The sequence below is a fragment of the Micropterus dolomieu genome, linkage group LG09, assembly GCF_021292245.1.
Source record: "Micropterus dolomieu isolate WLL.071019.BEF.003 ecotype Adirondacks linkage group LG09, ASM2129224v1, whole genome shotgun sequence".
NCBI lineage: Eukaryota > Metazoa > Chordata > Actinopteri > Centrarchiformes > Centrarchidae > Micropterus > Micropterus dolomieu.
In genome coordinates, this window is record NC_060158.1 from 12,939,239 (window position 1) to 12,952,718 (window position 13,480).

Sequence of the window (13,480 nt, forward strand, 5' to 3'; positions counted from 1 at the left end):
CTGTGAATCTCCCCCACATTTTTGAATGGGTTTTGTTTCACAATCCTCTCCAGGGTGCGGTTATCCCTATTGCTTGTATACTTTTTTCTACCACATCTTTTCCTTCCCTTCGCCTCTCTATTTATGTGCTTGGACACAGAGCTCTGTGAACAGCCAGCCTCTTTAGCAATGACCTTTTGTGTCTTGCCCTCCTTTTGGACAGCTGTCAAGTCAGCAGTCTTCCCCATGATTGTGTAGCCTACAGAACTAGACTGAGAGACCATTTAAAGGCCTTTGCAGGTGTTTTGAGTTAATTAGCTGATTAGAGTGTGGCACCAGGTGTCTTCAATATTGACCCTTTTCACAATATTCTAATTTTCTGAGATACTGATTTTGGGGTTTTCATTAGTTGTCTGTTATAATCATCAAAATTAAAAGCAATGAACACTTGAAATATATCAGTCTGTATGGAATGAATGTATACATTATACAAGTTTCACTTTTTGAATGGAATTACTGAATTTTTAGAATTTTGATGATATTCTAATTATATGACCAGCACCTGTATACTTCTGGTCAAGCGACCAGTCAGGCATTTATATAGCTATTCAATAAATGTATGTGTAAGTGTCGACAGTGTGCAGGAGCTTATTTTTGTTACTTTGCCTCATCACTTCTCTTGTACACCTGCCTAAATACTGGTTTAAAAATATATTTCTTTTTTTGTGTGTTGGTATGTATACCCCATCCCAGGTGGTGTTTCTATCATGCCCCTCGTGAAGTTCAGGGCTGCTCCTTTTCCTCCGTTTTAAACCACTATGATCATGATCAGCGTGTTCCTCTTCGTGATGGTCATGTTCGTGGGCCTCCGGGACAGGTCCAAGGTTTAGACTCCTCATGAAAGCCTCCAAATCTACAGGACACAAACACAACCTACACTTGAGCAAAACAACAATGTTTTTTTCAGTTGCAAGTGTTGAGAACATGACTAACTTTTCCTTAAGTTACTCGAAAGAAAATCACTTGACACTTAATATTTGCAGACAAAATAACTATAGTTTTTAAAGTGGTTAAAGGTTACAGGGTCGGAGTTTCTGAGTGATGAATCTCTCTGCAGCTCTGTCTCTGCATGTATCTGCGTCCATGCATTTGTTGTGTTTTCTGAAAGACATTTTACCCCCGACGGTGAAATTCTCTGACCCCACACGGTCCACGATGTAGTCCAGGAAAAAGCTCTCCTCAGGCAGAGACCGGCTAATGAAGCAGTGACCTTGCAAGGCGTGATACAGGACGCGGGCCAAAACTGCACCTGCTTCCTGCCGCTGGTGTGGCGTTGATGTGTTGACCTCTGTCATGATGTCACCGGCTGTGACACAGTTCTGGTTGACATGGTGATAAGGGGGAGGACGGACAAAGAGAAAGGGTATGGGTGTGAAAAAAAGAGAGTTTTAATCACTGACTCAACCATTTTGATAATAGATTTAAGTCACTTTTCAAACTTCTAATTGTGAGGATTTTATGCTTTTTTGTCTTTATGTGATTATAAAGTGAATATCTTGGCATCCTGGATTGTTTGATTGCTCTTATTGACTGGCTTTTAGTTTTTAAATGAAATGATTGCCAGATAACTGAATATAACTATGGTATATTTAGGTGATAATAATAATAGGTTTGGGAAAGCGCTGCAGTTGTGTATGTTAATGCCTTAAGTATATTGGTTAAGTTATTTGTCAAACTTGTTAATGCTGGTTTCAGAAACACTCATTTGAACCTGTGGAGTCTTGTCCTTATTTTGCTTCAACTATTTAAAAAATAAATAAATAAATACGGGACTACAGACAGCAGGACAGAGACATTTAAATACTTGCTGCAATGAAATGCTAGAGCTAATTTACATTTCTTTGGTTTGATTTCTGACATTACTTTTTGTGCCTCACAATATGGCAGTACCAAAGATTTGAAGAGGGCATGACGATTGCTGCAGTGATGAGGCTGTGAGTACAGAAGATCTACTGCTGGCATCACCCAAGTATGATAAGATATGTTGAGTGATAAAAACTGCCACGATCACAGTAAAACATACCAGGAAGGAAAAATACTACTCTAAGCAAAACATGATTGGTGTATTTATGTAATAAATTAATATTGTCATGGAGCAAGGAGGATCATAAACTGTCTCCTTGGTTACTGAAAAAGCAAATTATCATGCCCATTTTGGCGGTGGCACGTCATCACAGACGTGTGACAAGCAATTTACGTAAAGAGTGGCATTTTCTTCTCAAATAGTTTAACTTGAGTAAGTTGTGGAAATGTAAACCTTTAGTAATTGACAGGAAAAATGCAAAGTTGGAAAAAATCAACAAGATTTTCTGAAGCACTATTGTTTTGTTTTCTCCTTTGCTATCTAGTCATATGACCCAGACTGCAGTTGTGGTCTTAGGCTTACCTCACTGTCTGAGGGCTCATAGTGGTCGTGAAGCTCTTGAAGCAGCACTTTTAATCCATCAGCGTCTGTGTGCTCGTGTTCATGTGTGATTTTGTGCAGGAAATGTTCGGTCTCCTCTCCCCATCTCCCCTGGCTTGTGGCGGTGCAAGCCAGGCTGGGAGAGACAACGTACAGGACACATCCGGCAGCGAGAGCGGGGAACTGAGACACGCTGATGGTGACATCTTTCCCACCCTTTCCAGTTTCATCCCCTCCATGGGTGGAGTGATAGCTGATCAGCTGGTGAACGGCATCTGTCAGATCACACTATGCAAAGCATTCACACACAGAGGAAAGCATACATACAGATAATTCAGTCATTTTCAAGCAACGACAGCCTCATAAGCTTGATTCACTTCTATAAAACAGATACTGCTACACGTTCATATCACTTCCTTTTGGTTATATTCAACCAAATACAAGGTTAGATTAATTTAGAAATAGGAATATGCACATTGCATTAACAGCAACCTATAGTATAATAAGCTGCTTTTATTGCCTTTTATTAGAGATGACTTCTTCTGATAACAAGAAGGGGAGGGAAGTAGGCCACAATATAAAGAGCACCATAAAATGCTGACAACGATTGATCCTGACTCAGAAACTATGACAGGAGGAAAGGTTAAAAAATATACCTGTTCTGTTAGTTTGACAGAGATGTGAGGATGTGGGTTGTCTTAAACTTTAAGATACAAATGTCTTTTTTCAAAACTTAGAGCAAATTTCATTTAGTCCACTGTATTGGAATGGCGGTAAAGGAAAGACTGATATCTCAGAAATATGAGCACATAAAACCAAAACTATCTGCATGACTAAACACCAGAAGAGGTACATGAGAAAATTCCTTTGATGTAATTTGAGTGAACTGACCCATTAAACTGTCACAACAGGAAACGAAGCTGTGAACTGATAAGGTCAAACTGTACGGACTCCTTGACATCTGGCAAGAACTTATAGACTTTTACTGTGGTTCAGATGAGGTTTATTATTTTATTGATCTTCTTGCAATTTTAAATGATCTGTTATAACACTTGTATACTTGTAACTATGGGGGAGTTATATTTACAGGCCTTTTTAGCTTCACTTTCACTGCTTCATTGATATCAGTTCTTTATTAGCAAAATGAAGCATCAACTAAAACTGTTTTTTCTTATCATCTCTATACTTTTTGTCCATTCATGCAGATTACAGCTAACTTAACCAGGGACTCTCATTCACACTGATAATGTGGTTTTGTTGAAACTGCCTGTTAACAGTGCCCTCAATGAGTTAAAGTACCAAACACCTCTAGTCATGTTAAGAAATGCTAAATGCCCCACACTATCCTCAACCTCAAGGTGAAAATTGTAAATATTATAACATTAAATACAACGTAAAACGTTAGTATAATATTAATATATGTATTTACAGGTCACACTTTATTTGGATAGTCTGCCTGCCTGTCATTCATTACATTATTGTGCAAGAAAAATGCTCTAAATGGTAGTTAATCTCTGATTTGTTAATTCTTAGTATTAACTTGTCATAATAATAAACATTCATGTAGAGCAATGAGTTCAACATTTCAAATGTTTGCTAATTGCATCACTTTGTGTTGTAAAGTGGTGAAGACATAAGGGCTCAGATTAGGGGTGTAGCAGCATATTTAGATCACGAGAACAAGATGAGAAGATATTTTAACAGTATTTTGAATAAATATTCAATGCTGAAATACATCAGTGGGGTGTTCTGGCGGTCCTCCCCCAGAAGAAGCATTAAACACTTAATTTCCTGCATTCTGGAGACATTTTCTGCACCAATTTATGGTGGAAATGTCTTTATTTATATGAAGGGAAACAAAATGAAGGTGGCAGGCGACAATTCAAAATATAAAATTATAATGGAATATAATACAGTAACCAGCTTTTAGACAATGCATTTGTTTCTTCTTTATTTGAGTTGCATTGCATGCTTTCTTATTGTGCATTGTTTCATTTGTTATTTAACATTTCTCACTGCAAGCTGTTTTTCAGAACATTTGTAACAAAAGCTTTCAAAAAGTGATGGAGACATTCTGACTCTGACCTGTCCCCAGCGTCCGTTCAGTATTTTTAAATGTCCCGCCCCATCCAGGCTGTGATTGGTCGGTTCACGACAAGTGACATTGACGAGCTACATTCAGCACCCGAGCTTCTCTTCTCCCTCGTCTCTCTCCACCGACAGAGTTAATCAGGCAGGCGAGAACGGGAACAGGTGAGCGCCACGTAGCGCCCAGAGAAGATATGGAGAGGGCAGAGGAGAGTACCGGTGTTCTGACGATATATGCTGCCTTGTCGAAAAATGCTACCGTAGAGCAAATTGATAGCAGAGTTTATGGAGTCGCTCTGCCTTATCGAAAAATGCTACCTTATGTGTTCCCATTTCCAATCCTATAAAGTTATAACTCTCACAGTATTACGACATCTTCTATTTTAAAAAAAAATTATATTATTATTATTATTATAATATCATTTCAGGGGTAGCGTATTCAAATAGACTAATATCCCCTATCAAAGAATGCTCCCATTACAGAATAATTTCATATTGCACCACTACTCACTCCATGTGTACTGTAAGGAGATGGGGAGCATGTTGAAATAGGCTACTATATTATGCCATCTTTATTTAAGATATCGGAGGTAGCGTTTCTGATAAGACTACTAATGATTATATTCAGGGGCGCCCATGACAAAAAAATCTAATTGGACCCCCTCTGCGCAGCTGTTGTCACCACTTCTCTAGGACTTAACTGTCCCATCAAAAACTGTACATAACTCTAATTAAAGGCTTGCAAATGTCTGGCTTCTTGTAGTTCAATATTAGTACTAGTACAATATTTACTGCTGGTGATTTGTACATGCAATACAGGATGCAGTTCACTATTTGCTTCTCAAATAAATTGCCCTTCATGATGGGAATAATAAAGTATGTATCTATAGATGTCATTAATGGCCATAATTCAATCTAAATGAACGTATCAAACTGGATTATTTTAATATAGTCTGTAACTTACATGCAGGCTGAGGTAAACTGCTGTCCAGCATCCAGTACAGATAGAAAGTTTTTATTTTATTTTATTTATTTCATAATGATCATAATGTGAGAAAATACTTTGTGTTTGAATTTCTGTCATTAAGAAATATATCATTGTCTTTTTTTATGGTAAAAAGAGCTAGAGAGACAGAGAAATCCCCACAGACTCACTGCTAACTGGCATGTCATTATCACAGTGTTGCTCAGCTTCTTCACTGGGACAGGGAGGGCTACAGTTACGGGGAGACTGGGGTACTGCTGACTCATCTGTTGTTAGTCTACTAAAAGGGGCAGGGACAATGATTTAATATGAACATCTTGCTAAACGTTTTCCTGCACTGATTAAAGTTGATGAAATGTAGGCTAACACTAGTCTGTTGCTTATTTCACTGTGGACATTGAGCCAACAGGTTAAAACCACTCACAGACTAAAGGTTACCCACCTTTCTTGGGGAAAAACTGAGATACAGATTGACATAATGTCCTTTGTCTTTCTCTTTTTTCTCTCTTTCCTTTTTTGAAAACCAGATTTTGGTTTACTATGCAACATTGTGATCACGGTATTTCTGGCGCATCTACTAACTGCAACTAAACACCGTCACTGATGTGTGCGCAGGACCAAACCATTTCATGCAGATACAGAGGGGTAGTCGGTCAATATGGAGGTTTCTTTTTGGTCTATAGGGATTTTTAACTTTTACTGCCAAAAACAAGTAAAAGCAAAGAGATCATTCATTTTATTATTGTATTTGAAATATAGCCTATTTATACTCAATGATGATGGTTTATCTACTGTATAATATAATATAATTTGATATTAGTTTATAATTATTGATTATGATTATATTTTCCTGACGATCAACCACTGCCTCCACGGCATGTTGCAGCAATGTTGCACAGATTTATGGGCATGGAAACAGACCACGCTTGTGGGTCATGTGCATGCGCAGAACCATTTAGCACATATCGATAGGTATCATAAATCGACAGAACACCGGCAACTTGTGAGATGTCCCATTGCAAGAAAATGTCCCAGTACGCCAAAGAGTAAAATGTGAAGGTGCCTACGTTCTGGCCCACTTCAAGCACTGCCTCCATTGACTTAGCAATCAAATAATGCAAATAATTTATAGATTATTAAAATGGAAAAATGTTGCAATGTGCAAATTACTAGTCCAGAATAAATGGAATTAAGACAGTATGAGTTAACTAACAAACCTAATAATAAAAATAATAATGTTGTGAGAATACTTACTAAAAAAGAAGCTTATTACATGATGCAGTCACTAGTTATTTTCTTGGCTTTCCAGATTTATGACTGAGTCTGTGTTATAGCCTACTCTGGTCACACCTGGTGATTAAATTCAACTGGACTTCACAAGATTAAAGTCCACTAGGCCTAAATATTTCAGAAACAGAAAAATCCTTCATTGTGAAAGGTGCGCACTGCACACAAAAAATCAAAAACAACTCAGGAGGCTAATTATAACAAAAGAAAAATTAGATAGCTTCTATGGTATTTGTAATTAAATAAATACAATTTAGACTCTGGTTGGAATCCAGACTGACAAAATTAGCATGTTGGAGATTATTCACCGTTTCCTGATTTTACTTGACTTTAATTTTCTTTTAACCCTATTTTAATTCCTTTAAAAAATGTTTATCTTGTTTGTCTGTTTTTTCGTTTAAAACCTGATGGTTTTTATGACTTGTGTGTTTAATTTTTCTGCCCTACATGGATTTTAAAAAGTGTTCTATAAATAAAGATTCTTGTTACTAGACCTATAGTCTATTAATTGTACGTCAGCAAATAATGAAATGATAATGTCTAGCCTAACCTTGTGATCTTTTTGTTTTGTAATTAGGCCTTTAACATTTAAGACATCCAGTTTACCGATGTGACCATACATGAAGAGCAGGTTAATAACTTTTGGACCTCGACCTCTCTCTCCGCAGCGCCTGCAGCTCGCCACCCGGCACTGAAACTGGCTGCGGAGACCTAATAAAACTTACCTTTTCACACGACACTTCACCGCACTGCACACGTTTCTCCAGTGTATTAAAGAGGGAGCGAAGTGACTCCTCGGTCAGATGCTGCTGTCCCGGAGACACGACGCTGACCACAGCCCCGTACGCTTCCTCCACAGCGGGAGAACCCGAAACAGAACCGAACAAACCGCAACTGGCAAGAATCAGCAGCGCGGAGAAAAACATCTCAACAGTTTCCTTAAAATCTACTTTTATATACTAAGAATTGATTAATTTAAAAGGGAAAAGACACAAAATATACACAGAGTCTGATACAGTCCCAATGTATTTCTACAGACACATTGAGCTGTATAGAGCTCAGCTCACAGCTGTTATCAGTTTAAAACCACTGCATCGTCACTGGGCCCGCATTGTGATTGGCCGAGACGTGGCTGATGCTGTCCTATACCTGTCTGTGAAAACCTTGGTCACCTGTACAGGCCATAGAAGTCCTCCACAACACACATCCGCATAGGCTATAAAATCAGACTTCAAGATTGATTCGTTATAGCCATATGGGCTATTTGGCTTCTAATTGGAAACCGGGATACTGTGCTATATAAACACCGTATCCAAATTCAGGACACTGTTTTGATCATCTAAACAGACATATGAATAACCAGGTTTCTCATGTTCCATGTATACGCTTCATTCTGAATATGATCAGAAGCAGTAGCGTTGGTATAAGACAAAACCAGTATAAGACTCAAAAACAATGTTTAGTTCTCACCATTTGAAGAAGACAGAGTAGATAAATCTGAAAAATAAAAAAGTTATTTTTAAATTATCTTTATTTAGAGTCAAACTTCTATCATCATTCTATCTCTGGATTCATCTGCATCTTTGCTCCAATGGTCTTCTGTTCTAAAAATGTCCCAGAGATTTTGGATTATTGACCCGCACCTTTGGCAGGAACTACTACGGACGTCGCTGATTTTATCAAAAGGAGTTTGATTGTCGAATTGATTGTCTTATCCAATGAGGAGAGACCATGTAAATGTGGATAACGTTGTTTAAGTTTATCAATACCGTAACTCTGCTCAGCAAATATAATAATGTCAGAAGTGAAAGTGATGTCAATTGAAAATGTCCTCGCAGGGAATGAGGCAGCAGAGAGTGTCAGATTTATGATTCTTCCTTCTTGTGTCTCTGTTTGCAGTCTCACAATGTGCAGCTCAAGTTTTATTTCGTATATGCTTTGCCCTCTAAGGCTATCACTATTGAGTTTATCCCTTCCGCGCGCCTGCGCGGCACTGAGAATTTTTCGTCTAAGCCTAGGGCCTCACCTACGTCCGCACCTTGTATGTATACATCGGTGAGACCCAGCCTTCGGCTCCCTATTTTCTTCAGCACTGAGCTTGAAGTCTAAAGAGCATAGAAGACAAAAGAGAAGAAAAAGAGTAATCTGCCGCAGCGAGAAGAACAATGTCTTCCTACCTGCTGGCTAGAGTGGGGCGAGGCGATGCCACTTCCGTCCGGCTGTGCGAGGTCTGCAAGACGGGCTTCATCCTGCCGGGGGATCTCCATCCCTGTTGTGAGGCTTGTCTCGCCGGGCGGGCACTCACCTCCGAGTTACGCTGCCCGTACTGCGCTCTCCTCTCCTCCAAGGAGCGTCAACGCCCGGCGGATAACCATCCTCGACGAGGAAGTGTGGCAGCCCACACACTCGCCGGACAAAGTGATGGGGATGCTGTTGCCGTAAGAGCAGGAGTAGGACTCCTCCGCCCTCTCCCCCCACAGGTCCCCCAGTCGCTCTCCTCTTTTCCCGTTCCAGCCTTCAGAGAACATCGACCAGGAATCTGGCCTTCCTGAGGGCAATCCCAGCCTCAAGGGGGCTCCTGCCTATGTATGCCTCCGCCCGCTGCCACCTGCTCGTTCCCCAGGCCCAGGAGTTCGCCCCACCGGATGAAATGGCTGGTGTTCTCGCTCTTAGACAGCCGGCTAAGCGAGATCCGGTCTGGCCGTGCTTCCCCCCCATTAAGCGGTACCAAGAGGGTGCTGCCATGGACCCGAAGATTCTCCGTGCCCCGGTCTCCACCTACGTTCCCATCACTAAGGTGGAGGGGTTCTCGGATCAGGGGGCTGGCATTCAGTACGATTAAAACCTACACTGCAGCCGTTTCGTCCTGTCACGAGGGCTTCAGGGACACTGCCCCAAAGTGGGATTTGCCACTGGTTTTAGGCGCGCTAACCCCCCCGTTTGAGCCGGCGAACCTGAGGTTCCTTTCGGCTAAGGTTGCCTTGCTCCTGGCTCTGACCTCAGCCAAGAGGGTCAGCGATCTGGCTGCCCTCTCTGTGGCTCCGTCGTGCCTCCGGATTCAGGGCGACGGCTGTTCAGCTATCCTGCGCCCTAACCCGACATTCATGCCTAAAAACATTACGAGCTGCTTTCGGTTGCGGGTCATCACCCTCTCGTGCTCTTTCGTCCGTTTCTACCTGCAGGATGTCTCCCGTCTCTCTCTGACTCACTGAGTACTGAGTGTTTTGGCTGAGTGATCCTCCTTGTGAGTGTGCGGTGTGCCCTCTCCCACCGGACGGTGTGGGGGGGGCGGCCGCTGCTTACGTCGCCATCGGTGCCCGCGCGCACGCCGACACCACTGCCGCAGTCAGTGGGTGACTGGGTGGCTCATTATGGGTCTGGGCAGGTGAGTTGTGCTTGGTGGTACTGTATGGGCCAGTGAGGCGTTGACTCATCCTGCTTCGCCTCTAACCCAATAGCGATAGCCTTAGAGGGCGAAGCCTATACGAAATAGAACGGGGGTTACATACTGTAACCCGTATTCTAAGAGTATAGGCGCAGCCCTCTAAGTTGTGGGTCTCACTGGACCTTGGTTGTCAATGCTGAAGAAAAGGCATTTGGGAGCCGAAGGCTGGGTCTCACCATTATATATATACAAGGTACAGACGTAGGAGAGGCCCACGCTGTGGGTGGGCGTAGACTAAAATTCTCAGTGCCACGCAGGCACACGGAAGGGGTAAACCCAATAGCGATAGCCTTAGAGGGCTGCGCCTATACTCATAGAATCCGGGTTACAGTACGTAACCCCTGTTTTTCTGGCACTTCTTCCAAACCAAGATATTCTGTATGTCTAAGACGGCATAAGTATCAGCTGTCTTATTCTTGTTCCTAAGTCTTAATTGACTACTTTATGTAGCACTTTGGGTGACATATTTAGTGGGTTCATATACAACACTCACTGTTTTAGTTATATTTACATCATGTAATATGCCTAGGTGCTGGCCATTACATTTGGGGCAATGTTTTTTCAGAGTGCCATCTACTGCTTTATGAGTTCTACCACATCTTCTCATCTTCATTCTAACATCTGTTTTGTTCCCTCAACCATTTTACCACTTTACAGTATCTGTCCTTTAAGCTTTTACAGTTTGTTAGGTAGTGGGAGGTCGACTTACAGTATGCACATGGGCCTAATTTGGGGATGTGGCAGATCTCCTGGTGCATGGTATACACGTAGAGACTTCCGTCCTGTGGAAAATGGTAGCTGACCGAAACTCAAAGCTTTGACTTGCATGTGTCCTTGGAATTGGAGCCTGTCCTTGGAGCTGTGAACTGTTGATGAAACTTGAGGTGTAGGGATACGTGGAAGTAACTGGCTGCGAGGGCCATAGTCTGCTGTAATATTGTTATAACCAATGGATTCCATTCTGGTGAGAAGTCAGTTTCACTCCTGGCTGAGAGGAGTATTTCCCACATCTGACCTTCTTCCCCAGACTCCCTGTCAGAGTATCTTTTCTCTTGGTCAGGCTCTCTGAGCACACCACTGTGTTCATAGCTCTGTCCTTCAGCTGAATTAACTTGCTCTGTTAATGATCTGCTTTTTAAAAAATATCACAAAGACAACTCTTTGTTGTAACTCCTCCTTTGTTTGTTCATTGGGACACGATATTGACTTCCAGTAGAGCACTTTCAGTACTGTGCCGTTTGCGAAAACTGCGAAAAAAATGTTGAGTATGTTATTATCTTCTACTTTTTCCAGTAGTAACAGCCCTTCAACGATTTTGAGACAAAGGGTAATTTAGAGATTGATCTGTTATTATAAGGTAGTGTTGGATCAAAGCCAGATTTCTGTAAAAGTAGCTGAATTCAGGCTTGTTTGAGATAGTCTGGGAACAAACCAAACAAAAAGGACAGAGACTCATGGGGGGGTGTGATACAATATCAAGCCTATTGTTCTAGGAAATAGTGGTATATTCACTCAAAATGAAGGGGAGGCATGAGGAGAGTATGGACATGAAGTCGGGAGTGTTATAGAGGCTTTTATACCTTTAACCTTCTCAATAAAATAAGCTAAAAAAGTTGTTTGTAAAGCTGTTTGCTAAGAAACCTTACAAGCTTTAAGGATTCACCAAAACCTGCTTCATAATTACAACTCCAAATTCAGGAGCTACTCAATATCCAAATCTTCTCACGTTAAACATGTTGGACTTGTTATTTTGAGACAATCCCTGTCTTAGAGAAGAAATTTAGAAGATATTTTATGAACTCAATGATGAAGTTAAAGATGGAAATACAGCATTGTCTCTGACAGCATCCTTGGTGGATAATGGGAAGTATTATGTCAATGTTCTTTTAGTGTTAGCAATCACATGTACACTACCGCTAAAAGTATGTGGACATCTCCGGCTGCTAGGCCCCTTCAGTCAATTCAAGGTAAATCTTCAACTTGACAACTTTTTTTCATTTTACCTATGACAATTTAAGAAAACTAACTTTCTCAAAGAACTTTCCCAGAAGTTCACTGACCTAGATGTCAACTATAAATACTAAAGTGACAGAGGTTATTGTCTTTTGTAATGATTTAAATGGTACCTGGCACCTATTTCCAGGAAAAACGCCTAAAATAACATACCCAAAATAAATCAGTAATATCTCCTCAACCATTAGGCCTAGATGCATAGTTCTGGTCTCCTTTGAAAGGTCAGAAGCTAAGGAATATAAATCCATTGTAGATTAACATATTTGTTTTACTATTAAAGACTACATGGATAATGAAATACAGAAAAAATATGATATTTTCATCCTTGCCTGGTAAAAAAAGCTTTATTTATATCCTAAGGTAGATTATAATGTGCCTGAATATCTTCTAATACACCTGGAATACAACTGTAACTGTAAATTTGATGAAAAGAAACTGATATACAACAGTTATTACAGAATCTTTCAAAAATATACCAGGCGAATGTCCATGTTTTGGCCATATATACTGTTTATATGTTCACTTTTATTGGTAGTTATCTTCAAAACATTATTTCTATCCATACAATCACATTCCAAATAACATAAAGCTTCCAAAACATTGAAATATTGATAAAAACAGTCAATGTACACTGCTCAAAAAAATAAAGGGAACACTTAAACAACACAATGTAACTCCAAGTCAATCACACTCCTGTGAAATCAAACTGTCCACTTAGGAAGCAACAATGACAATAATAACAATCAATTTCACATGCTGTTGTGCAAATGGAATAGACAACAGGTGGAAATTATAGGCAATTAGCAAGACACCCCCAATAAAGGATTGGTTCTGCAGGTGGTGACCACAGACCACTTCTCAGTTCCTATGCTTCCTGGCTGATGTTTTGGTCACTTTTGAATGCTGGCGGTGCTTTCACTCTAGTGGTAGCATGAGACAGAGTCTACAACCCACACAAGTGGCTCAGGTAGTGCAGCTCATCCAGGATGGCACATCAATGCAAGCTGTGGTAAGAAGGTTTGCTGTGTCTGTCAGCGTAGTGTCCAGAGCATGGAGGCGCTACCAGGAGACAGGCCAGTACATCAGGAGACGTGGAGGAGGCCGTAGGAGGGCAACGACCCAGCAGCAGGACCGCTACCTCCGCCTTTGTGCAAGGAGGAGCAGGAGGAGCACTGCCAGAGCCCTGCAAAATGACCTCCAGCAGGCCACAAATGTGCAT

The 13,480-nt window shown here is 40.9% G+C and overlaps 1 protein-coding gene across 1 annotated transcript in view; it reads right to left on the bottom strand.

The window, feature by feature from the left end:
* The window catches only part of slc39a4 (solute carrier family 39 member 4), a 7,333-nt gene extending 6,345 nt beyond the window's left edge, over positions 1 to 988 (bottom strand). Inside the window, exon 1 of the mRNA XM_046059143.1 lies at positions 723 to 988. Within this exon, the coding sequence (XP_045915099.1) occupies positions 723 to 965 (243 nt within the window). The 5' untranslated portion in view covers positions 966 to 988. The remainder of the gene's footprint in view (positions 1 to 722) is intronic.
* Between the last annotated feature and the right edge of the window lie 12,492 nt (positions 989 to 13,480).